This window comes from Ostrea edulis, chromosome 3, assembly GCF_947568905.1.
Source record: "Ostrea edulis chromosome 3, xbOstEdul1.1, whole genome shotgun sequence".
NCBI lineage: Eukaryota > Metazoa > Mollusca > Bivalvia > Ostreida > Ostreidae > Ostrea > Ostrea edulis.
Window position 1 is genome coordinate 60,775,759 of NC_079166.1, and position 26,780 is coordinate 60,802,538.

The following is a 26,780-nucleotide window of genomic DNA, read 5'->3' on the forward strand; positions in this document are numbered from 1 at the left end:
ATTCTAAGATAATAATCTGTAAATTAAAAACAATTCATTCAAGGTTTAGTCCATAATAATTGGGGAAAAGACCAATATTGACGTCAACTGGTATTTCCACAGTATTTCTTTTAACATGTTTGGGCTCACAAAGTGTACATTATGAAAATATGCATTGCAATTTATTAGAATAAATGATTACTTATAATTAAATAAAGGGTATATAGTCTATGTTGCTTATTACAGCCCATTTGTTTGGGAAAATAATAATTATTAAGAAAAATAAAGAAGGAGGAGTGCATTTTCATTAATGTTGATGGGGTGCCTACTTTTGAGAAGCAATAACAATGAAAATAGCACGTCAACATATATATTTTTCAATGTCTATCTATTACTGGAATATATATTTATCTTGTAAAGGCAATTTTTTTCATGAGTGAGTCCATTTAAGGCCGAGTATAGATCTAAATGGTCGAGTTGGCTTAGTGGTTGAACATTCGCTTCATGATCGGGAATTTGTGGGTTCGAACACCCCTTGTACCTTGTCCGCGATAAAAATAGGCAGTAGCTCGGAATTTAGAAGCGAGAGTTGTACGTCTTTTGGATGAGACCTTAAGGTAGCTCCACCCTCATATGCCTTATCAATATTAATGGTTGAAAGTGGAAAAAAAAACCTATTAATTTCCACTCAATATAGTTTGATTTAATTAGTGAGCAACGAAAATGTATATGTTACCACCTATTTAAAGATGTCAGACATGCAAAAACAGAAGTACATGTCAACATTAGAAAATCACACATTTGTGTAACACTTAATATAGATAAATGTTAACATGACGTTTTTTTTATATCAACTTTTTTTGTTTTTTGTTTTTTTGTTTTTTTTTAAACTGCTAATTTATAAATATGTATAAATTATGTATAAATTAATAGTGGCTATCAGGGAAATCATTCGATAATGGACATGCAGTAGAGGGAATAGCACCATAGGATTTATTGCCCATGACATTTTTAAAGGAATAATCAAATTTATATAAACGTTTTCGCCATAAATAGTTTCCCATTTTTTATTTTATCCAGTGAATAAAACTCCTCTGACAGATATAGTACAGTCCTGGGTGTCAAGCATAGGTCTACACTAGTGATATTACCTGCAGTAGGTGGTATCGTGATACGAGTGATAAATTCTCAATGAAAGTGATATCATGAAGTACAATTATTCTGCTGGCACGTTTTTCATGACATTCGCATCATCAAGCGAAATATTTCAGTTTATAATGCCAAGATCACTGATGAATGTAGTTTTTTTTTTTCATTTCTAAATATTAGTATTTAGAGGAGTACGTGTGGGGGTTGTAACCCACCTTTGGTGAAACACATTAAACAAAAAAAGTCTCTCTTATTTGTTGTTGTTGTTGTTGTTTTTTGGCCATTTTGGAGTCTTCGATGCTTCTTTTTGGGCAAAAAATAAATAAATACAAACTTGGGTCGCAACCCCCCCCCTCCCCGCTCATTTAAACATTTTCTGGATCCGCTTCTCCACCGGTCACTACTTGCTCCAGACTGATCATGCGTCATCCATAACCTCGAACTTGACGTGTATTCAAATTTATTTTTGATTTAACTTTATTTACTAAAAACATTCGCCTCAAAGAAACAAAAACAAAGCCCAGTCATTCAATACACCACATTCCCAAGGATCGTCTTTCACCCTAAGCTATGTTAACCATTCACACTCGGGTATTTCCGGGGTATTTACGGAAGGTCTGTGAGGGATTTCTTCGGGGGAAGTCCTGTCGGCTTGGCTTTTTCCTTATTTTTTTCTTCAAACATCAGTATACTGCAATGAAAAATTGATTTCATTTAAGTGTTGATTTTATTGAGACATTGGCAATTAAACAATTGCCATATTTCTTTGTCAATTATCTAAACTTACTTGTTATGCATGACAAAAATGTTTCTAAAGTCAATATCTTAACATATCTAGCCATGAATGTTTGTCGTTCATCAGCTGTAAGACCCCGTATTTCATGTTGGGCAAGCACGTGGAAACAGGGAACAGGCCATCTTCCTCTATTTTGACGACATTCATTTTCCATTAATTTTACATGCAAAGGTAAAATATGTAGCTATTTTCACATGAAAAATAAGATAAAATGTTGCCTCCTCCCCCGATTGGGAATTTTGAAGTTTGGGCAAAAAAGATTTTTTAAATGCTTGGCAAGGATTCAAGAGAACTGTGAAGTCATTTTCTCCATCGGCTGCCCCCTCCTTCCCCCGTCCATTGAAACACGATAAGTACTACGTGCCTTTAGGGCATAAATTGTTTTAGAAAAATATCTGAAGATTCCATTATTTACAAAAACTACCACATCAGCAAATAGAAAAGCTAGACACGTCTACCGTTAAAGGGGCATTAGCTGTGAAAGCGATGACAACCTTTTTTTTTTTTTTTTTTTTTAATCTTTCAATGGCATGGGAATATATATTAATGACTAATAGAAACATTTATTTTGTACAAAAACAAGAGAAACCTAATAAAACTACGTTAGATAACCGTTTTTAGTGTAAAGAAATATACAATGTATACGGAAGAATTATTGTCTTGCAAGACAATAATTATTTAATCACCAAAATCACATATTCATGTGCCTGTTTTGTGGGTAAAACGTTTTTGAATTCATTAAATACTGGTTTTATTACTGAAATATATAAGATGGGACAATTTTCATTGAATTAAATTCTTGATGACAAAATGACAGCTATTATGCTCCTTTAACTTTATTTAGTAGAAATATACATGTAGTTCAAATAGTATGCATACCTACTTATCAATAGAAAAATATTCAGAAATCATTCGAGCTTTTTATATCGGAAAGTCACTGAGTATATACAAACATTATTTCATCTAGATCTTTGTAAATTATGATAAGAAAGTCGTGGGCATTATTTAAGAAAAACCCCAGTGTTATCATACTCTGCATTCTCTTCACCTGTCAATGTACCTGCCCTACGTGTGTGGGAAAATGTATTGTTAATTACATTGTATACTAACATTTTAAGGATGGAATTCTTTTTCCCCAGCATCATGTTGAGGAATTCTGTGTAGTTAATGGTGTTCGACCCATCTGTGTCGATTTCCGCAATCATTTTCTTTAACTCTAGGTGAGTCTTGGCCTGTCCTAGTTTCTCCATCATTTGCTTCAATTCCATGATATCTGTTTCGATGCAAACAGAACAATTTAATAATCTCAAAATTCTTAAACATTCAAACCTATTCTAACTCGCTTACAAGTTCAGAGTATTTTCAATCTATGAATGAATTAGTACACTGTAAATTGCAACTTACCGATGTCACCGGAATTATCAAGGTCATATTCCATAAATTTAGCTACAAATCAAAAATATATGACCATTAGCATTGAAGCGACTACACAATGTACTGATGATATCGAAACACACTAATATTTTTGAACACACCAAGCATCACTATAAGGCATCAGGATTACCGCCCCTCCCCAATCAGCATCACTACGCAGGTACATTTAAACTATTTTCATCTTCAGAAATCTGTTCATTTACATAAAACACTATTTGTTTCTACATACTATGTAAATGTATGTTTAATAATGTAAATTTCTGGTCATTTCGTTTGTGTATAATTATGAAATGTTTTCAACATTGTGGGGCCGTTTTTGGTCCCCAGTATTCATACAAAACGCTGACATCCCCTGGTATATAATTGTATAATGTTCCATCTCCAGCGCTCCGAAATTTTTTTATTTATCATTTTACTGCACATGACTTCTGAGTCATTTGAGTTTTAATTTTGGCTGGTGACAATAATCCTACCGAGTTAATAAAAAAATAAACAACTATTTACAGCGGCAGGCTTTGTAGGAACACGGCATTTTGTTTAATGATGTCATGTACATGGGGAACATATAAGCCTAGAACACATTCCATTTCCATTCAAGGGCCCGCGAGGGGCAGCGTGAAAATACATACAAACGTATTACATATATCAGTAAAGAAAGAGAAGTGTTTACATGACACATGGTTTAAGCACAATGTCACAATTGTTAATTGCATATATCCTATTGTTCAAAACATTTCCCAATTAGAGTTAGAATAGATGGCTCTTCAGAATATAATATGTATATGAATTTTTGTTCATCATTAAGTGTAGGAAAATTCTGTATTTTTTTTTTTTAAAAAAAACCCTCACAAAAACGTTTTCTTTTATCAATATCGATTTCGTATTTCGATTGGAACGCTTTTTAATCACTAAACGGTGAATTCATTCTCGCTATCTACAAGACATGGCTTTTTCCCCCAGATATCTACATGGAATATCTATAGGTACTGTGTAGGCCCTACCGTACCAAAGGATTTCATGTCAATCGTCAAGGAAGTCTGAAAACCCGCAAACAAAAAAGTTCGTAGAAATACAAAAATAAACATTTAAAAATATGTTCCTAAACTACATTTTGGGAACCATTTTCATTTGAGTCACGAGTGTGTCACTAGAACAAGCTACAGATCATGTGTGTGCCCCTGTGACGTCTCACTAAACCTCTTATAGCATTGGTACTTCATTAGCGGTTGACATTTTCAAGACGGTAAATATTGTAACAGCCTAAATGTACTGGTTTTAGTAACATTGATATCCGATATTGAATTTACACGTCAGGCAAAATTTGCATGAATTTCATGTAAGACCAAAGAATAAAGGTATTTGTTTCCTGTTACAAAGGCCAAAAAAAAAATCCAGGTAGGATTAAAAACAAATCTTTCCTAGAGGTTGGTTCACGCAACTTCAAGAAAAGGACCTAAACTAAGAACTAAATAACAAGAGTTGATCACACTTATAGCATAAGTCACAATCTCAGAACTAAGATTCTAAAAGTGATTGGACTGTGCACCACAGGAGTATCCTTGCGGCGGTGGAGCGTTCGATTCGTAACCAGGAGGTCGTGACTCGTGAGTTAGAGCTCTGCTCGTGTCATGGCCGCGTCACACCTTTACGATAGGTAGTGATTGTTCCTTTGTGGTAATGATAAGCGAGAATCACTGGTCTATCGGGACGGAGGTCCAGCTTCATGCTGTTGAGATTAATATCTAAGAAAGTACCAGAGTTACTAACTGATGTAATCACCGAGTTCTCATTGTGACGACTGTATTCCCATGCCACTGGGAGCTGCCATTTTGTTTAATATATAAGCTAACCCGGATCGGAATTAAGACACATTCCGGAAATTATTTTTCTCTGAGAAAATCCAGGTTGGCAACTTGGAATCCAGAGAGGTCGGGTAACAGGAAACACACATAATTATATTATTTGGCCTAATCCCAGCTGCAACAATCTGTGTTCCAGATATTTCATCTACAATACCTGCAATTGTCTACACACCTTTGTAGTCCTGTAATTCCGTCTACACACGTTTGTATACTTGTAATTGTTTACACACCTTTGTATTCCTGTAATTGTCTACATACCTTTGTATTCCTGTAATGGTCTACACACCTTTGCATTCCTGTAATTGTTTACACACCTTTGTATACCTGTAATTGTTTACACACCTTTGTATTCCTGTAATTGTCTACACACCTTTGTATACCTGAAATTGTCTACATACCTTTGTATACCTGTAACTATGTCTACAGACCTTTGTATTCCTGTAATTGTCTACATACCTTTGTATTCCTGTAATGGTCTACACACATTTGCATTCCTGTAATTGTTTACACACCTTTGTATACCTGTAATTGTTTACACACCTCTGTATTCCTGTAATTGTCTACACACCTTTGTATTCCTGTAATTGTCTACACACCTTTGTATTCCTGTAATTGTCTACACACCTTAAAGTTTGTACTCCTGTAATTGTCTACACACCTTTGTAAACCTGTAATTGTCTACACACCTTTGTATACCTGTAATTGTCTACACACTTTTGTATTCCTGTAATTGTTTACACACCTTTGTATTCCTGTAATTGTTTACACACCTTTGTATTCCTGTAATTGTCTACACACCTTTGTAAACCTGTAATTGTCTACACACCTTTGTAAACCTGTAATTGTCTACACACCTTTGTATACCTGTAATTGTCTACACACCTTTGTATTCCTGTAATCTTTCTTCCAAATCTTCCACATCGCTGTATGCATCTCCCTCCAGAAAATCCTTAAAGTAAACAATGTTAGGTATTAGCTAAAATAATTATAGCCCCAGATAAGTGAACAAAGAGACGTCAATACTACATGTACGTATATTAAGTTACAAATTATCATGAAAACCTTTTTAATTCAAATTGTCCAGTTCTACATCCCTTGGATCAGCACATTTTATCACTACAGTATATGTGTGGTTTTGAGATTTCCTACCCAGGGATATGCACCTTTTATCACTATATGTGGTTTTGAGATTTCCTAATTTGGGATCCGCACCTTTTATCACTATATGTGGTTATATTGGGATCCGCTCCTTTTATCATTATGTATGGTTTTGAGATTTCTTACCTAGGGATGCGCTCCTTTTATCTCTATAAAGGGGTTTCCAGATTTCCTATATTGGGATCCGCTCCTTTTTATCAATACGTGGTTTTTAGATTCCTTACCTTGTTAACTTCGTCCAGTGCATCTTCCTGTTCCTTTCGAAGCTTACCATATCTTTTCCCTCCTAAAATGTACGCATGCGCATAGTGTTAATTAATACCAAGAGAAGAATCACAAAATGTGGAAGTGAGTCGTTATTCTTTTTAATGAAAGTTAAGCATGAATTCATTGTACACAGTCGGATATCTAAACACACTCCTTCTTAAGAGGCGATTAGTGTGTACACATATGTACTTGTAAACGATACCAAGCATAAGTTGATGATACTTGTGAGACGGAATTAAACCCGGAAAGGAATAATTTGACTACCATTCTTATACACATGATTGGTAGAACTTGATCATTTCAAGTACACACTGCATCGACTATCTGTGGGAAATCGTTGACACATTTTGCGTTAGATTTTTAATTGTGAAAATAAAGACGGATAGCATTACGGAGTCGGCGAATTTTGCGTGTTCCAACAATGTGATAAAAATACCTCAGTTTGCGATTGATGTTTGGCATGGCCTAGATACCCGAACATTTCTATGTCACTACAAATTGCATTGGCGCATGATTAACTAGCTATCAGTGTCAGTGGAATCGTCGTAAGCAAAGCGAGGTTCAACTCCACTGATTGCAAATTAGACACCGGGAAATATACCGAGACCGACCCTTTGTACCTTATAGAAGAAAATGTAAATTACGAAATTACGATCATCAATGGATTCAGCGAGATATATTCTCTCTCTCTCTCTCTCTCTCTCTCTCTCTCTCTCTCTCTCATAAATATACACCCACAACTATTACGTAAATAATTTAAAATATACAGTATTACTCATAACGAGGTAGATTTACTTGAAGTAGGTCACATCTTAATAGATTGCTTGACTGACAAAGTTTGGCCTGGGGGAAATCCGTGTGGTAAAAGCATTACTACACACATTTGTACAGCTTTATCTGGCGTCCTGTATTCAAACGTCGTACTGATGTGATGTTTCTAAACATTACAACGTATTACAACCCATTTTATGAAGTAGGAGGAGCGTTTCTGTGTCAGCCCTGCTTTAAGGATGTGTGTAGCTTTTTGTTACGGGCCTGTTGAACTGATACTCCGTGATAAAATGAATTTTAAACTGTTTCCATTACGCTGGGATATATAGGAAGTTTAATTTACTCTGTGTGTGCTTTGTTCTACAGGGGAAAGCGAAACGCTTTATTCAACAAATGTACAAATGTATCAGGAAGTTATATAAAGGAAATTAAAATTAAAATCCATTTGTTGGCAATATCGTTATATACTTGGAAAGAACCTCTATCGTTTTCCATAATAGAGGAATTGCAATAATCAATTCATTGATGGAAAGAAACTTATTAGGAATAAAAACATTGAAAAGATAGCATGCCTAGGTTTGAAATCTTGAAAATTTCCATTACCTTGTTTGTCAGCGAAGTCCATGTTGATTATATGTAACGTCCGCCTCAAACTTGAAACACACAAATAACTGAATAACGACGGTCGATTTCCCGTAAGTCTTTAAATACACGAGTGCCCGGAGTCAATGATGGTTAGGTATCTAGTGTGTATCTCAAGCTTCCTGTTATGTCACGTGGGGTCCGTAATATAGATGACATGTACAATTAATGAGTAACTAGTTTACTCAAACATACTCTCGTAATATGGTTTCCTTAACTGGAAAACATTGATAATCGGTTGTGTTAGTAACAGTATATTATTAAAATATCTACTTTTTAAGGAGCTACGCGAGATTAGACAATATTAAGATTTACAAACAATACACAAAACCGGTTATATCACAATACACAATATCAGTTATACAGTATATCTAGGGGTCCGGGGTTCGTGTTTACCCTACTCTCTATCTACATGTAGTATTCCCTATAGGAGTTATGAGATTGATCACTGTTCCTTATCTTCACCTTTCAGCAATACACAATATCGATTATATCGCGAAATACTGATTGTTTTATAGATCGCGGTAGCCTTGGGCGACCTCGGTTCGAACCCGAGTACGTTCCTAGTCAGTGGGGGTAAATACTTTAACGCTCTTTATAATAATCCAGCCAATCACATCTATCGTTTGAAAATTGACACATGCGCAGTATCATTACACTACCGCCATATTGCTACCTCACTAACCCTAGTAGAAGGCAGGGTTAGTGTTGGGTAGAGCTCACATGTCACAGAACGTCAAAAGAGTTGACACTCTCTCCTTTCGATTGCAATTCGGGTAGTCTGAGTTTACACCCGAGTACGAAATGAAATGGCTCATTGTGGTTAAGGCTACCGCTTCCTAGCCTTGAGGCCAGAGTTCGATTCTCGAAAATGTTCAACGTAGGTAGTAGGTGTTGACTGTTCCTTCACTAAGCGCCCAGCATTAGAGTTGACAGTCACGGGCCATTTTCTACCCAGAGTTCCGTGCGATACTCGCGCTTTACCTCTGTCAACGCTCAGTCAACGGCTTTTTACAGAAATCTTGTAAAAGTTTCCAATACCCAACATTTATGTTTTGGACTAAATGTTTAGTCATATCATGAAAGGCTTTTGGTGCAATTAAATTGATGCTTACTGTAAATTGCTTAAAATGGCTGTTTTCTGATCCTAAGATTGGAACAGTTACTACAGTGTTCCCTCGATATGCCCCGCACCCCCTCCCCGCCGCGGTGGCCGAGAGGTTAGAGCGTTTGCCCCGCATGCGGGAGGCCGGGGTTCGAATCCCGGCCGCGACAGACCGAAGTCATTAAAACAGGTAGTGAAAGTTCCATCGCCAAACGCTCGGCATCAGGTGTGAATGTCCTCGGAGATGACCTTAAAAGCGGATGACCCGTGTCACAGTAGGTGTGTCACGCTAAAAAACCCTCACTGCTCAATGGCCATAAGCGCCGAGCATAGGCCTAAATTTGAAGCCCTTCACCGGTCTTGGTGACGTCTCCATATGAGTGAAAAATTCTCGAGCGAAACGTTAAGCAAGATACAATCAATCAATCAATCATCCCAGTATAATGCCACACTCGTTAATTGTCTAAAAGTCCTAAAGAACAGATTGCTCCCCATGTTAACCCCCTGTTATAATGCCAACCCCGCATAATGCCATATGTCATTTATTTCCACATACATATGCTCAAATGTTATAGGGTGTACCCTCCATAATGTCAGTTACCCAACACTCCTCAATAATCACACATGTACAGAGAATAGAGCGGTAAAGTGTGGCATTATGGACAAAGTATTCAGGTGGTTAGGTTAATTACAAATAATTGTTGAATTAAACTCGAGATTATTCAACTGTTTATACAGAATGGAACCCAAACGCATTATTGTATTAGAGTCTTAAAGGGACATGGACACGATTTGAGCTGAAAATTTTCAAATTTTACTTTTTGATTTTTAATGTTTAGAATGCTTAACTAAGGTATTACTAATGATCAGCAAAAATTTGAATGTCAGTAGTCAAGGTACATGTACATGGGAGATACAGAGGTCACAAGTCCTTGTAATATAAACAAGGCTCGTGTCATGTTTTTGTTTACGTAGGTTAAATGAACTAGTAAAAGTTTCGTTTAAAGCAGATTTTTTCAATTTATAAGTGAATTATTAACACAATTAAATATTTTCTAGTGTTTAGCACATCTCATGTTCTTTTAACACACTATTTTCTATTAAACAGCCTAATGTAAACAAAAACACGACGCGAGCCTTGTATACATAACCATGAATTGCAAGTGCTGTATCTCACTTATAACTCAACAACTGATATTCAAATTTTGGTTGACCATTAGAAACACTTTCGTAAGCATTGTAAACAATACAAATGGGAAAATAAAATTTGAACTTTTTCAACTCAAATCGTGTCCATGTCCCTTTGAAAATTTCGGATTATTAAGTTTATCATTCGGACAAGTAAAAGTTCAGGTTTACTTGCCCGAAGATCAAGTGACATAAAAACTTCATGGCTATTCCTGACTGCTCATTGAATTGCATGTAACGGTAAATTCGTTATATTGCCACCTTATATTGGGCTTTATTGCCCAAATTGGTCTTGAACAAAACTTGGCAATATATCGAGAAATTTTGCAATATCCGAATGAATGTAGAACATTCACGTGATGGGGATTTAATGTAAGCATAGAATCAAAAAATAAGGAAGGCTGTAAAAATATGATAAAAATTTTCAAATAAGAGACAAACAGATAAATGGTAAAAATGCACGTAACAAAGTGTCAGTGGGCCATGAAAAGAGCCTGATGTATCAACTGTTGCCAGAATTTTTAAAGGGAAAGGAAACCGAGATTGAGTTTTGAAAAAGTCCTTCCTCTATGCAATTTGTGATTTCCCGCGCTTGTGCGGGTTTTTATCTAGTAGCTTTATAAAATACGACACTGGGTATCTAAGGTACATGTAAAAGGTATAGTGTTCAAAAGTAGCAAACTGTGGTAAACTATGTTCAATATGTTGATGCTGCTAGTAATATCCTTGTTTTTCTAGTTCATTCCAAACTCGGATATACTGACCCATCAACAGTGTTAGAGTACACACAAAACATCCGCAAAGGGTCAACATAACAAGTACATTCCAATGCACATCGCACTACAAATGTGATGATGAAATCACGATTCAGGGGGGTCTTAAATTTCACTGGAGCATGTAGTCGCCGTCATGTCTGTCCGTCCGTCCGAGCTCGTATCTCCTAAACCTTTCATCACAAATTGATATACTCAGCGGTAATCTATCACAAATATTTCTTGAGACAAGGATGTTTGAACTAAGGTCTTTCAATGTCATTTTGGAAAGGTCGAGGTCACTCAGAACATATACCCCGCGATACCTTATATAAGTAAAAGTTCTTTATTTCAAAGGTTTTTGAACAGGCATTGATCGTATATCACGCGAATGGGTAATATGAAAATGGTTTTCAAAGGTCACTCAAGGTAAGGTCATTTCGTAAATGTCAACGTCACTCAACATATATTATACGTAAAAAAAAAAAACTTCATTTCAACAATATTTCAACAGTTATTGATATGAAGTAGTTCGTTGGTTAGAGGCATTTCGGGGAGCATCCATCAGTTTTACTGATGTTCTTGTTTTTTGTGGGTTTTTTTGTTTTTGTTTTTTGTTGTTGTTAGATAATTCAATTATGTACGCAATCGTACTAAATATTTGACCATTCGAATTTATGTATCAAAGAAGACTATCGTTTCATGCTTATTAATGGAGCCGGGGATCTTATTCGTCCTATACATACACATGTAGTAGATAACATTTTGGTAAGAAATTCCAAACCTGTGAGTTTTATCTAAAGCCTAGATTAAAATATTTTTGTTTCCTATTTCTATGTATTGGTAGGCAGGAAAGAAAAATACCTTTAAAACGGAAATGTGATATCCAATGAGCCTCTGTACATTACATATAAAGAGCTTCAATAAGTGTACCTTTTCGCGATGAGCTAATTAAAAAAATATTGAGTTATATTGGTACCGGATAAGTTTTACATTATGACCCCTGGGTCGAGGCCTCTGCTGGTAGACTGTTAGTCCCCGAGGGTCTCTACAGCCCAGTAGCTAAGTACTTCGTTACTAGCTTGCAAATACGGATGTATATTTAATTGCTGTTTTAAAATTTAGAAATTCATTTCAAAATTAAGGATTATCTCCCTCACGCATAGCTCTTATCCTTAGACGAATTTGACTCCACTTTTTGGCACACTGTTTTTCCCTATAATAGCTCTAAAACTTCATTGTTATTTCGGATTTCAAACTTTTCTGTTGAGCATCACTGAAGAGACATTATTTGTCGAAATGCGCATCTGGTGCATCAAAATTGGTACCGTATAAGTTTTACATTAAAAGAACGACTAATTTTTTTTAATAAAAGTCATTAAGGAGAAAATAAGTACTTACAAACCGAGGTCACGTGTTACAAAAGGCGGCACATATATAAACCGAGGTCACGTGTTACAACAGGCGTCACACTTACAGACCGAGGTCACGTGTTACAACCGGCGTCACACTTATAAACCGAGGTCACGTGTTACAACAGGCGTCACACTTACATACCGAGGTCACGTTTTACAACCGGTGTCACACTTATAAACCGAGGTCACGTGTTACAACAGGCGTCACACATACAAACCGAGGTCACATGTTACAGTAGGCATCACACTTATAAACCGAGGTCACGTGTTATAACAGGCGTCACACTTACAGACTGAGGTCACGTGTTACAACAGGCGTCACACTTACAAACCGAGGTCACGTTTTACAACAGGCGTCACACTTACAGACCGAGGTCAAGTTTTACAACCGGTGTCACACTTATAAACCGAGGTCACGTGTTACAACAGGCGTCACACTTACAAACCGAGGTCACATGTTACAGTAGGCGTCACACTTACAGACCGAGGTCACGTGTTACAACCGGTGTCACACTTATAAACCGAGGTCACGTGTTACAACAGGCGTCACACTTACAGACCGAGGTACCGTGTTACAACAGGCGTCACACTTACAAACCGAAGTACCGTGTTACAACAGGAGTCACACTTACAAACCGAGGTCTCGTGTTACAACAGGCTTCACATATATAAACCGAGGTCACGTGTTACAACAGGCGTCATACTTATAAACCGAGGTCACGTGTTACAACAGGCGTCACACTTACAGACCGAGGTCTCATGTTACAACAGGCGTCACATATACAATCCGAGGTTTCGTGTTACAGAAGGTGTCACATTTACACACCGAAGTCCCGTGTTACAACAGGCCTTGATACGATAAAGAACCCTCACTGTTACAGCGTGATTCTCGCACATTTCAGCTATATCCATGTATGGTGACATCTCTAAATGAGTGAAAACCTCTGTAAACAGCGAAAAAAAATCCAATTACAAAATGTTAGGAAACGCTGACACTAAACCAATAATCACAAAAGAAAGGCGGCCATTTTAGGTACTCTTTGTACTTAAAGTAATCCGCCTGTGGAAAGTATTTTAGAATCATATTAAAAATTCCTTATCTAATTATTTGTCATTGCCATCATTTTTTTGTTGTTGATTGTTTTGCAAAAAAAAAACCCACCAACATCAGTAAATAAAATTTGCACCTTTAGTTACATGTATAATGGTACCACACGTTTTCAGACTTAGAAACCGTTACCAATTTACTGTATGTTGTACAAAGCACGTAACTGATTGTGAGTAGATTTCAGTTCGTCAAATTTCTTGATATACAGGTGAAACTTTTAAAGTTGTTTCTATAATTCAAGACAAAATATAGAATTGATTATGTTTGTGTTTTCGATCATCATACAACCCTGTACATGCAAAGAAAAAGTAGTACCCCCTTTTCCCCACGTTTTTAAAAAAAATATCTTTTTCTGAGGTGGTTCAATGAACACCAATAACGTAATGTCTGTACAGTTTAACAGCATTTTTATTTAAAAACCCAGGAAATAAAATTAACAAATGTAATAAATAAAATAAATATTGATATAAACTACAATGGATTTCACACTATATACACCATTCTTCAAACTTAAACATAATGACGCCGCGACAGTCTCATAAAACAATCCCCGAAAAGCTACGAAACATCTCTATGCTGGTACATATGTCGAATCCATCTCTACTCTACATTTACAATAATGTTTTGGACAAAATCCCTGCGTACAGACACTATTGCACCACTGTGAACCGATGGAGTTCATCTTAAATCTCAGGTCCATCGCTTCACACACAATCCTTCTTCTTACTGGGTGGCAGTTACATGTGCACGTGCCCAATGGACAGAATCCCTGGCGGCAATTAATTTCACACCAGTCATCGTAACCTTGTTTTATAGACGAAGCTAAGCCGTGTTTGAATACAGAACAATATCTATCGCATTTCGGTACAGATTTTGGAACACCCTTTACAATTTCTTGAGTGAGTAAGCTGTTTGACTGATCCGGAAGTGGACGAGTGTTATGGGTAATAGGAACGTCCTTCGATAGGGAAGCTGGGACACTATTCCCTTTGTCAGCAGCGTGTATGTAGTTTGAAGGCTCCGGATACAATTCATTGTCTGTTGGGTTGTTGAATGGAATGGCAACGGTCGGGATCAGTTTATTTGTGAGAGCCAGATTGTCGCCTCTTGCTGTATCTGCCGACATACCTGTTAGACGAAATTAAGATATTGTAAATATAGCAATGTAACATAACATTTCAGTGGCGGATCCAGTACATTTTCAAAGAGAGAGAGAGAATACGCCCCAAGTTTGTACCTTTTCCCGCCCGCCCCCCCCCCCCCCCCCAAAAAAAAAACGTGGTTAAAGACTACAAAAATGGCAAAGAATGACCCTTTTTGTTTTAAATATTCATCTAAAGATGAGTGCAACACCCGTACCCCCACCCACTTGTAGACCCGTCACTGAATTTTGTTGCTTGGATATATACATGTATTTATATATTATTATATGATCACATTCTTTAATATTTGGATATAAAACGTAAGAAAGGACATGGTGTGTAGGTACCTAGTTTTGACGATGAGCATGAGAGGAACTCAGACAATGGTCTGATGGTGGCGTCCACGTATCGTTGGAGATAGGCTGCCGGAGATTCGCCACAGTTTCGTTTTGCTGTCTCGAACAGACAGCTGCGAACCGCGGAGGCAAGTCTGAAAACAAAACAAAAAATTCTAATTATTTTCATCGACTCAACGGAATCTTAATTCATGTACATCTAAATGATGCTGACTCAAATTGGCATTAATGTATGATCTATACATAAATATTGAATCACAATGTGTAATCTTTTTGTGTTCAATTTATAAATAGGCTACTGACCCGCAAAGTTCCTTTGACATCCATTTGAGCTCCGATAGATCGGACATTGTTAACACAAACGTTCTGATCAGTGTGATGGCCTCTGATGTACATTTCTGCATGCTCTTGTGAGAAGCCTCACTGAACAGGCAGTGAGCATGTTTAATGTAACCTACGGAGAAAGGAAGATAAGTCAAGGCAACTTTAAAGATATTCCGACTATGTGCTATAATATGGGAAAGTACATGTACATGTAGGTAGGTATGCGAAATCTACATTTCCCCCTCTTGAAAACGGGCAAATTTACATATAATTGTTATTCAAAATTGGTTATAGAAACGCAGCGACGCAGATAATCCAGATTGATAAACAAAATAATGAAAATAGAATTTCAGTTGAAATACATGTAAATAAAGTGAAAAAAATTTGAGTTCAGGAGAATTATTATCAACTTTTCAAAATGTTAGCCCTAAAAACAATTTTAGTGAAAAAATAAGTTAATCATTCTGATATTATTTTTGTCTCGTTATATAGAGTACCTACCCTGTTTGCCTTGGTTACAGAGGAAGAAGCCCGAGGACTTTGCGGTGTCGTACAGTAGACGGTCGCCTGGACTGCAGGCCGACATTTTGTTTTCAGTGCATGTAAACACTTTCTGTAGTCCACTGTTAGTAAAATATCAGAATATAGTGATTAAACATTCATCACACATTGACAGAGAGGGACATGAAATCAGTTAATATCTTTATACAATTAGATGTATTCCGATAGAGATGAAATGAAGAGATAACAACAATGCCACATTTCTTACTACTATTATATTGGGTAATTGTTGTACCGTGTTCATTTCGTCCGTACGAAAGGGTAATAAAGTTCCGAATTCACCGAAAACCCTACCTCTCGGAGTACGTAAATTTAGTGAGTGGCTTTAAATTCATCCAATTTTGACTTATAGTCAATTTTATTATGAGAGCAAAGGGGACGGAAATAAAACAGTGTTTGTGTTCCGGTATACAGTTGTGAATTACTTACTTGCAGACATTGTTGACCTTGACAAAAGGTGGAGTATAAGTCGGCGAGGAGCTGGGAATGAGATCCCCCATCGTGGCTGTCATCGGGGACCAGCATGCATTAGCAGAAGTTATATCGCAAGACTGACTTGAGATACCTGTTTCAGAAAGTAGAATGTTCGATTAGAAAGGGTTTGCGAAACTGACAAATTGTCTCCACAAACAATAATCTTAATATACATGAATTTAGCGAACATACCTAACAATTGTGCGTTTTAAAATCGAGTGTTTGTCAGGAAGTTTTTCCTCATTTTTAAAGGAAATATATACTTGTATAACAATCGCCACAATTTTAAAATGAAGTGCGTAAAAATCATGATGATATTAGTACTAATTATTTTACATACCATTAAAAATACTGATGCACAACAATATTTTAAGTAGGATCATCGTAGTGATTGTGTTTTGTCTTCAGAACAACGTAGAGTTATCTCTCTTGCTTGTAGTAGTGTGGAGAAGCCTATTGTGTTCTCTGAATGGCATTCCTGTTGTTTTTATTGAATAGGAAATCAACCAAGCGTGTCTCCTTACGTAAACAATGCATGACATACTTGGACCGCTGTGGGTTGTTTTACATACGTCCATCTGTCAAAAACATCTCCCCGCTCTGAGGGCGAACATTTAAAAAAAAATACGTCATAGAAGTGAACGATTGAGAAATATTGTGAAAAAATATGAAATATCAGTTTTAGAAAAATAATATTTTTTTTTTTATAAAAACCATTGGTCATTAATAACATATAATTACTGTTAATTATTTAAAAGGTGTTACAGCTAATGAGTAATGTCAAACCTCTAATTTCTTTCAGACGTAAAGACAGTGTTTGTGAATGCAATTCGATTGTAGGAAAAACAACCAACAATTTTATTATAGGTTGATAATATATATTATATATATTCAAATTTTCCAATAACGTTAAACTACTCATAAACTACTTAGAATCTCCACAAACATAATAATAAGATTATTAAAATTGCTACATATTTGTATTCAGCTGATCTACGCCAAACTGTCTAGATAAATTTGTCTCCTGCAGGCCAGGAATTCAAGTACAATTTTCCAACAGTTTAATAAGTTCAAAATCCTCCTAATGTTGATACATTACAGGGAAAATTTAAAAAAAAAAGGGGGTTTACAGGACCACGCACGTAGTCTGCGGTTACTGATTTATAGTTTCCGGTGGTCAGTTTGTACATAACATCACTCGTCATTTTCTGTTCTCAAAGATTGTTACACATGACTTTAATGCGTTTTTCTAGTGAATCGAAATACTCACTGAATGTTTTGAATAATATTTGATTATGATTATTTCCTTATACGTGCGCCTTGTATAAACAAAAACAAAACAACCAAAATCAACAAGGACGAAAGCGTCTAGTGTCGTTTATCAATGTAAGAAATATCATTTCTGTGCTGTGTATGTGAGGTTTATATGGCGAACGCTCGGAGTTCAGGATGTTGACAATGTTTTCCTAAAGTTATGTACTCTTTCAGTTGGAGTATTAAAGAAAATTGAATGATGCTTGTATCTTGTTTAACGTCCCTCTCGAGAATCTTTCACTCATATGGAAACGTCACCAATACCGGTGAAGGACTTCAAATTTACATGTAGGCCTATGCTCGGCGCTTGTAAACAACTTTTGAGCAGTGAGGGTTCTTTAGCGTGCCACACCTACTGTAACACGGGACATCCGTTTTTTAAGGTCATCTTCGAACTCCGATCTTCCGCATGCGGGACGAACGATCTACGTCTTGACAACCGCGGCGGTTGTTTAAAGAAAAGGAAGCATTTATGGTGCTACGGTTTGTATTAAAGTGTGCTGTTTGTGATTGGGGTGTACAAATCGTAAGACTTACAGATTATGTTCTAAGGGCCTGTTATAAAACCCCGATTGTAGATTTGAAAGCCAGCAAGTTATATCGTAATTCAACAGCCTTCGTTAAACCAAAGTAGTATGATATATTTTGTCTTGAGAATTTTAGGGAGAACCAAACGTTTCTAGCATATTTCCAAAACATTTTTCTATTACCGAGAAGAAAATCTGGATGCATGTTGTCAGTTATGTTTATCAGTATTACTAGCACACCGAAGTATTTCATTTTATTTTCACGTGACTAGGGATTTTTGTTTGCCGCCACATAAACTCACACCTATATAAACCCATACCTGAAATGTTTGAAAACATACTATAGCACTTGTCATGTCACTCTTTGGAAATCGTTTAGACACAAATAATTTGCAAGAGACTATGATTGACTTTATTTAATTGGCTTTTGATGAGGTCTAGCTACTCATAACTATACGGACCTGGCTGTGGTGGTCAGTTAATAGTTGTCTGAGGTCTACTACGACGTCAGTCAACCGATACCTAACCACTACGACCTCCATCAATCAATACCTGTCCACTACGGAGTCAGTCAACCAATACCTGACCACTACGGTGTCCGTCAACCAATACCTGACCACTACGACCTCCATCAATCAATACCTGTCCACTACGGAGTCAGTCAACCATTACCTGACCACTACGGCGTCAAGCTACCAAAACTTGACCACTACGGCGTCAGTCAACGAATACCCGACCTCCATCAACAAATACCTGACAACTACGGCGTCCGTCAACCAATACTTGACCATTACGACGTCCGTCAACCAATACCTGACCATTACGGCCTTCATCAACCAATACCTGACCACTACGGCATCAAGCTACCAATACTTGACCACTACGACGTCAATCAACCAATATCTGACCACTAGGGCGTCCGTCAACCAATACCTGATCAGCTCCGTAACTATTATAGTACAGTGATTCCGAAGGTCCGTCGGACATTGGCAAATGTCCGGTAATTTTTGTTTTGGTCCGAACATTATCAGTTATTGGCCGGACCAAGTGTCCGATAATTTTTTTTTTCAATGAAATACATGATTAGATAAATTTTCAATTTTTAGCAGCATGTCCCAAGATTTATTCTGTTCTTTAGTCATTGCAAACAGAAAACGTGTTTACGTTTAACTCAAATATCTATCAAACTTGCAATCATCTTCAATTCCCCCGAGAGGGTGATAATGCAATTGAGCAATATTCCGTGAAACTACTGACGTGTTTGAAGCGTTTGAATTAAGTAATAAATAACAGGTAAATATAGCGTTTAAACTATACTCTGATCAAGAAGTACTTGAGCAACTCGGGCACGTTTGTTTGAACAATTTGAATTTGAGTTACGCGATTTGCTGGAGTTTAAAGAAAACGTGTATTTCATAACACTAGTGTTGAACACGGGTTGGTAAAGTTTACTCCACTGACGAATTTGAAGTGAAATGTTTGGGCTAATAAACTACATGTACGTCGCCGATGCTATTCCGAAGTCTGGGCCAGAAAGTTCAAATTTACATGAAAGTTTCCTGACATAGTGCAGATTCAAGTTTGTTAAAATCATGGTCCCCGAGGGTAGGGTAAGGCACCATAATTAATCCCTATCATTTGAGAAAGGAATATGTAATTCATCTAATTTCAAAGATATTCAGGATGTTTTCAATTATTTTAAAAAAATGTCTTGTCAAAAGCATAATACGTAGAATTGGTATATAGATTGTTATTACACAAGGAAAGCACGTGTAACATATATTCAAACAAGTACTTCAAAAGTTGTTCACACTTGGAAGGCATGTATATAACGTCAATTTATTGAGAATTACATTGCAGTAAGCATGATCATATATTCTGTTTACTTCTGATATTATCGTATACTACTTATATACTTTTTATCATCTAATTTGGCAGCTTTTTAACAGTTCACTTGTGTTTGGTGTTCCTCAGTGCTGACTGAATGGACACGCAGAGCGAGGAATATGCTGACTTGCAGGCCTGGATTTCTCAAAATAAACTTAAGTCGAAACTTGGGCTTAAGTCTGAGATTTTACTCAAACTTTGGCTGCTCAAATAGAAGAAAACTCAAACTTAAGTTTGAGATTTTTTCGAGAAATCCAGTGCTGATCTCATCTATATACAGTGAAACTTGTCTAATCCGACATACACTAGGATACCAAATTTTATCGGAATACAAACTAGTAGTGTGTCGAAATAAACAGGGTAAAACAAGGGAAACACGAAATTGAGAATGAAACTAAGGGTCGAAATGTTCAGTCAAACGGATTGAAGAGGTATTGGATAAGGCAGTTTCACTGTATTAAACATACATATGTATAATGTATAATCTCTGGTGATCGCACTGATGAGTCTACCGTTTACTGCTCTCGCATTTATCCTACAGACTAAAGACATGATAGCGATGACGATTTATCATATGAGGCATCTTGAAATGTAATATGTCTCAGGCAGAATAAAACTTAAATATTATTTCAGCACAACTTAACACATGTATTGCATTCCTTTATATAGATGCATTATACAGTTCCGTTAAGAAGGTTTGCATAGTAGTTCATTTGTAAGCTACAGAACAAGTAAATTTGCAAAAGCCTTATTTTTAGGGCACGATGCCAGATTTTGAAATATATATGTATACCACCAAGAATATATGAACATAACATTTGATCTAAAAATGAATGTAATATTACTTGTATGCTTCAATAACGTATAATTATGTCAATAAACTAATGAGAAACTTAGATGACAGTTTTTGCTCCAAGCTGGAACCTATAGATAGGGATATCTCAACGATGGCTGTATGCAAACAAGACGAAACGACACGATGAAACATTTCTTATAATGTGGCGTTTAAGTAAGTAAATTCTATCTAGAGTCTTCAATTCTAAAGTCAGCATTTCGCACATTATGTGGTCGTTATAATGATCTTATTTGAAAATTCAACCTGTAAATATTAAATCGAATACTGTCTGACGTGTTGCATACCTATTGTTAGACCGTTCTATACATAAAGACTTTGACCATGGGTTACCCCGTTTATCTGATCTAGATAGAGGGCTACGGACGGGTGGGGGTAGTCACCAGGGGAACACCCAGTGCGTGCTCCGTGTTTGTTTTTGACATTCTGTATTTTTTATAGGAGTTACAATATTCATTTGATCCCTGTTCATTATCTGAACTTTTTCAAATTATGTTATACGTCTCCATAAGAGTGAAATATTCTCGAGCGGGACGTTAAACACTGTACAATCAATCAATCAAATTATGTTGATTTTATTATCTGAAATTATGTTAATGACGTCACTAAATTTCATTTCCCATCAAGATTTGAACATTACTCGACTCTCAGAGAGTGAAAGTGAAACTTGTAATGTTTGCAAATCAGACTTGGAAGAGTACAAATCTGATCCGTATTCATCAAACCTCTCGTAATGACAGTTAGAACGGCTGAGGAAGAACAAAGACACCAGAAAAACCTCTTACAATTAAAAATATATATGTATATATTTTATTGCGAGAAAAAAATATTGCACTCTGTAAATAATTCAAGTTTGGAATTCTTTAGTAAAAAAAAAGGAAAGACATATGAATTAGGCATAATGACAATCACAATGAGTTCGTCGACACAGAGGCGAGCCGCTTCGACATAGGTTATTACACCAGTGGTCTCCGGCCCAGCGCCTTCTTGGACCCGTATAACGGCACATCAAGGTCCTGGGACAGCCACATGACCTGGAACATACCCTGCTCGGACACTTCCCTGCACGACAAGTGTTATCACACAATATGTCGTATTGTTGTTTCTGACGCTTTGTAAAACTGCTAGAGTTTCGGAAACGGAAGCAGTACTTCTTACATGTTCGTGATATTTTGGCTATAACTACTGGAGCTATCGTAGTTGTTGTGCTTGATAAAGACTGTGTCTGTAAACGAATAGGAACACGTACACGGATCACTTTTGGTCCAGATTCATTAACATTCGTTTGTCTGTTATTCCACCTGTGTGTGTGTTTGTTATCTACACTTCTGGTACTTGGAAGAGGCGTTGTTTTGATCAGAGTGGTATGTGGTATCGCAGTACTATGCTCTTTGGGTGGGAAATTTGAGGATCTCTGATTTGCTGATTGTGTTGTTCGGGGATCGGGTGTGGTTCGTGTATTCTGTCTTGTAGTCGGACTGTATTCTTCTGCTTCAGGCAAAGGTTCATCTGGCTCAGGAGTTACTGTTTCCTTGGGTCTTGGATGAGGAGTTGACACGATACGCGAGCTGTGTTGAACAATTGTGTCCGATGTTGGTTTTTGTTGAGTCGGTTCAGGTAGTGCCAGTTCGGGTGTACCTGTAGGTTCTTCGTGCGGTTCAGGTACTGGGTTCGGTTGCTCAGGCTGTTCGGGTTTAGGTTCAACATTTACTTCTGTCATTGGATCATGTGGCTGATTAGGGAAAGTGCGTTCTGGTTCAACAGTTTCTGGTAACGCTGATTCAGTGATTGATAAGTTCTCTTGATGTTGCTGTGGTTCAGGTGTCTTGGCCGGTGTTGGAAAAATATCGAGGTGAGACTGTATCACGCCTGGCATTGACGAGGATTTCCCATTAGTGCGTTTATCAAGTTTGGAATCTAAATTAACAGGAAAATCTGATTCTGATTGGACTCTGGATACCACCTCTCGATGTCTGACTTTTCTGAGTTTTGCTGTGTTTTGTAAGTGATGTGTAGATTCTTGATCTACTTTCCCTGATGTCTTGCCTGCCTTTCGAAAATTTTCCATTGGCTCTGGTTTCGATATACCACGTCCAGAGGTTGGGTCCGATTCAACCAGAGGCGGGTTATTAGTTTTCGTGTCTGCTGAAGCTGCTGAATCGTGATGACCATTAAGATATTTGGAGTCTGCCACATATGGAGCATTTTCGGTCGTGGTTTTGTAGGAATATGGTTCTGTAAGAATAGTTGCATAATGTGGGATTATAATGTATTTATCTCAAATATTTCTAGGAAATTGTACAAAAATATTTCAGTAGGCATGTCAGGTAACAAAATTTCGCCTACCTTCCATTTCATCTACACAGGAAAAGAAAGATTTGAGAGGAGAAATAAAAGACTCCATGTATTGCTGGATGAAGGTCACTGCACTGGTTCCGCAGCCAGTGCTCGTGGACTTGACGACACATTTCAGTGTATCGTTTGCCCTTCTGAAATTGATAAAGGAGAGATCTCAACAGTCATATTCACTATCTCCGTAGATACTAGTACTGCATTATTGGTGTGAATGTTATATTAAAATCACACCCATCAAATTGTAATGAAACATTTCTCTCACTGAATAATATATACTATCTTTTAAAGTAAATTCTTGTGATTTCAATGTAGATTTGTTCTGAGTTGACTTACATGCAGAGCTCGTCTGCTCTGGATGCTAGATCGGGCAAAATAGTGGCTGGATTGGAGAATATATCTCTGATAACAGTTATAATTTTGCCGCCACAGCTGATTGAATGGTTCTGCAAATTGTGTGAAACCAAGCATCTAAAGTTGTCGATGAAACCTGTAATTAAAAATATAATACACTATTTTTTCGCAAACGAATTGCATACATATGACGTCATTTATTGCTTTGACTGAATGTAAGTCATTTTTGCCTAAAACTATAACTTGCATAGATGAATCTGGAATGTCTCTTTTCGAATTAATTATGGTTTAATTTGCGGTTGATGTAGATTGTCGGGAATGTTCAGATGATTGTTTTTGTTTTAAATTTGTAGCCGTGATTTTCAAACAGCGGTATGTTAAATTGCGCTTTATGTATTTCCTGTGGTTCTTAAGTAGGATTACACTCGATGACTACGTCACCAATCAACATCCACCACGTGTTTGAGGTTTTGTATACGTGCTGTAGATTTGAGGTATATGTGCCTGCACGAAACCCTACCTTGTTTGCCGCTCCTACACATGAATCGTCCAGAGGACAAAGTGGTTTCGTAAATTAGACGATACTGTGGTGCACATCCCAGAAGTTTGTCCCCGACACATTCATAGAGATCTTCGAGTTTCCTGCAGAAAACTCCATAAATTAAATCAATCAAAAAAAGGAAGAACGATTATATAAGGAACCATGAAAAAACAATTTTCTAATCCAAAATGACTTAATACCGATACATATTTATCTCTTGAAAAAACTCGCATTTACTTTACACATTGTCTTTGCGAAATAAGTTCATACCGTATATGTACTAATAAACACATCAAATACACAGGATTACTTACAGACATGTATCGCTAACAAGATCTGTTATATTTCCCTGGAAATCTTCTGTGTTGGAGGAAAATTTGAATTTGGATACCGATGAATAAGTCGCCACACACTGGAGGGAACCAGCCAAGTCGCACTGTAGTCCTCTAACTCCGAGGATACCTACATGTAGATAGAACAGTTTAAAGATTTGAAAACAAACTTCCATGATACCCAGACAGAACAATTTAAAAATCTGAAAATGATTCTTTCAGGTACAAATACATAAAGAATGTTTTCATTTTGTACGCATATACTTATATACATTTCTTATCAAGCAATTATTGTGTTGTACATGCACAGTTGTACACGTAATCAAGAAATCATCAAATGTTTATATTTATAACCTTTTCATAATACGTAACGAACATTTCTTTGGGGAAAAACGTTTGTAAAAATAAGTGAGCATAAATACTATGAATTTGTGTTGATTAAATATTTTTCAAACTTGTGTTTCTCTGTATTTCTGTATTCCAATGTAATATTTTAAGAATAGTAACTTACCGCTACCAATCAAGACTAATGATAAAAGCCTTATATCTCCCATTCTTGTGTGATTATGATTGAAAATTTCATAATTCATAATTCTTTATATAATACCTACTATCACGCGTCATTTGTCAGCTGTTTAAATGCCATTCCACACGACACCTACATTTCAAATGTTTAATTATTTTCTAGCACGTGACGTTAATTACGACATCCCGCTTGTCGTGTTTCAGTGACGATGTAGTCAGATAAACAAAGACAAGAATACATTTACATATATTATATTCAAAATTATATATCTAATTGAAAATGCGATCAATTGATCGAATGTGTACGTATTGTTGTTTTGTTTTTATTTTCTAATACCTTTGAGTAACCTGTGTTTATGCCATTTTTGCATATATTTCAGCTCATTATAATATTGCAATCCTTTCTTTGATTTAATTATCAAAAGCGGGGAGGGGATATTTAGACAGGTATCAATATATCAAAATGTTTAGATAACAAAAGAAAAAGATCTCCTCCCAGGCACCTGATCCCACCCATGGTATATCCAAGGGTCCGTGTTTGCCCAAGTCTTCATTTTCTATTCTTTATAGGAGTTATGAGATTGATCACTGTTCGCTATCTTCACCTTTTATATGAATTTGAAATAGATGGACGTAGTGTGAGACCAACTTCTTGATATAAAGCCTATTTTTGTTAATTTCCATGTCATCATATTGAGAAAAATTGTGATTGTTTCGAGGTATCAACCTGTATTTCACTTCAAACTATGCGTAACTAAAGGTATGTCAAGCAAGGAAAAAAATTATCAGCAACAAAATGAAAGTACATATATAATACAATATAATTCCAATATCATTTAATATTACAATTGTTTTGATTGGACAAAAATAAAACTGAACAAGAGTTTACACATCAATAAATCCGAAAACGCGATGTATTCATTCACGCCTGAAAACAAATAACATAGTACAGGGAATCTATTCAAATTTTTGCAATTGTTAATAAAGTGAACGAATTGGAATTATAAGAATCAAACATTCTTTTTGAAGAATTTATCGATGTGTAAACTCCGGACATTTTACTCACAAACTTAACATAAAAGTGCTTCGCACTTTTATTCAGTTTGTGAGTAAAATGTCCGGAGTTTACACATCGATAAATTCTTCAAAAAGAATGTTTAATCCTATAATATAGTACATAATATTGGGGAAAACGCTGCAAATTTACACAAAATTTGTACAACACACTTAAGAGATAAATTATTCATGAAAGGTATTCTGGCATGAAACGTTGCTGTTCATACCCTCGTGTATTTTTAAGCATGAAATTTGATTTTTGTATATACATTTTACTTCCCTTTCTGTCAGAATTCCCAGATGATAAAATAAAAGTACATTGCTCACATCTATGAGAAAATGACTATTATTTTAATTGATAAAGATATCGAAGATAAAAACATTGGGGTTGTAAATATATCAGTATTTTAAGATGTTTTCCATGTAAGTACTATATATCAAGTTTGGTCCCGCCCTGGTGTCAGCACCTCCATACCGGGGATCAAGACAATTTCTCACGCCTCCTAGCCGATATTCGAATCTCGATCCCGATGTCGCATCAAACCTTAGACGTTTG

The 26,780-nt window shown here is 36.5% G+C and overlaps 3 protein-coding genes and 1 long non-coding RNA gene across 6 annotated transcripts; 1 reads left to right on the forward strand and 3 right to left on the reverse strand.

The window, feature by feature from the left end:
• Positions 1-1,587: 1,587 nt before the first annotated feature.
• On the reverse strand, positions 1,588-8,315 carry LOC125674955 (allograft inflammatory factor 1-like). Of its 2 annotated transcripts, XM_048912354.2 has the most exons (6): positions 8,020-8,315; positions 6,603-6,664; positions 6,103-6,169; positions 3,329-3,370; positions 3,035-3,197; positions 1,588-1,819 (listed from the first exon to the last, which is right to left on the reverse strand). In XM_048912354.2, exons 1-6 carry the CDS (start codon positions 8,039-8,041, stop codon positions 1,735-1,737), a joined length of 441 nt encoding a protein of 146 aa, XP_048768311.1. In that variant the 5' UTR covers positions 8,042-8,315; the 3' UTR covers positions 1,588-1,734. The 2 variants fall into 2 exon arrangements, with proteins under 2 accessions (XP_048768311.1, XP_056014391.1); XM_056158416.1 differs by lacking the exons at positions 6,103-6,169; positions 6,603-6,664; positions 8,020-8,315 and adding an exon at positions 5,451-5,529.
• Positions 8,316-14,016: 5,701 nt separating this feature from the next.
• Positions 14,017-16,983, reverse strand: LOC125675032 (uncharacterized). The gene is made up of 6 exons (XM_048912502.2): positions 16,824-16,983; positions 16,439-16,574; positions 15,950-16,071; positions 15,428-15,578; positions 15,116-15,258; positions 14,017-14,754 (listed from the first exon to the last, which is right to left on the reverse strand). Exons 1-6 carry the CDS (start codon positions 16,864-16,866, stop codon positions 14,198-14,200), a joined length of 1,152 nt encoding a protein of 383 aa, XP_048768459.2. The 5' UTR covers positions 16,867-16,983; the 3' UTR covers positions 14,017-14,197.
• LOC130052693 (uncharacterized) lies at positions 14,568-16,123 on the forward strand. Its single transcript, XR_008801076.1, has 3 exons — positions 14,568-14,777; positions 15,112-15,663; positions 15,941-16,123. It is a non-coding gene; the product is annotated as an uncharacterized LOC130052693 (long non-coding RNA).
• A 4,875-nt stretch (positions 16,984-21,858) lies between the features above and the next one.
• Positions 21,859-25,209, reverse strand: LOC125677260 (mucin-2-like). Of its 2 annotated transcripts, XM_048915265.2 has the most exons (6): positions 25,155-25,209; positions 24,626-24,773; positions 24,291-24,412; positions 23,753-23,906; positions 23,411-23,553; positions 21,859-23,299 (listed from the first exon to the last, which is right to left on the reverse strand). In XM_048915265.2, the coding sequence occupies exons 1-6, from the start codon at positions 25,195-25,197 to the stop codon at positions 21,957-21,959; spliced, it is 1,953 nt and encodes a 650-aa protein (XP_048771222.2). In that variant the 5' UTR covers positions 25,198-25,209; the 3' UTR covers positions 21,859-21,956. The 2 variants fall into 2 exon arrangements, with proteins under 2 accessions (XP_048771222.2, XP_048771221.2); XM_048915264.2 differs by lacking the exon at positions 25,155-25,209 and having other exon boundaries at positions 24,626-25,111.
• Between the last annotated feature and the right edge of the window lie 1,571 nt (positions 25,210-26,780).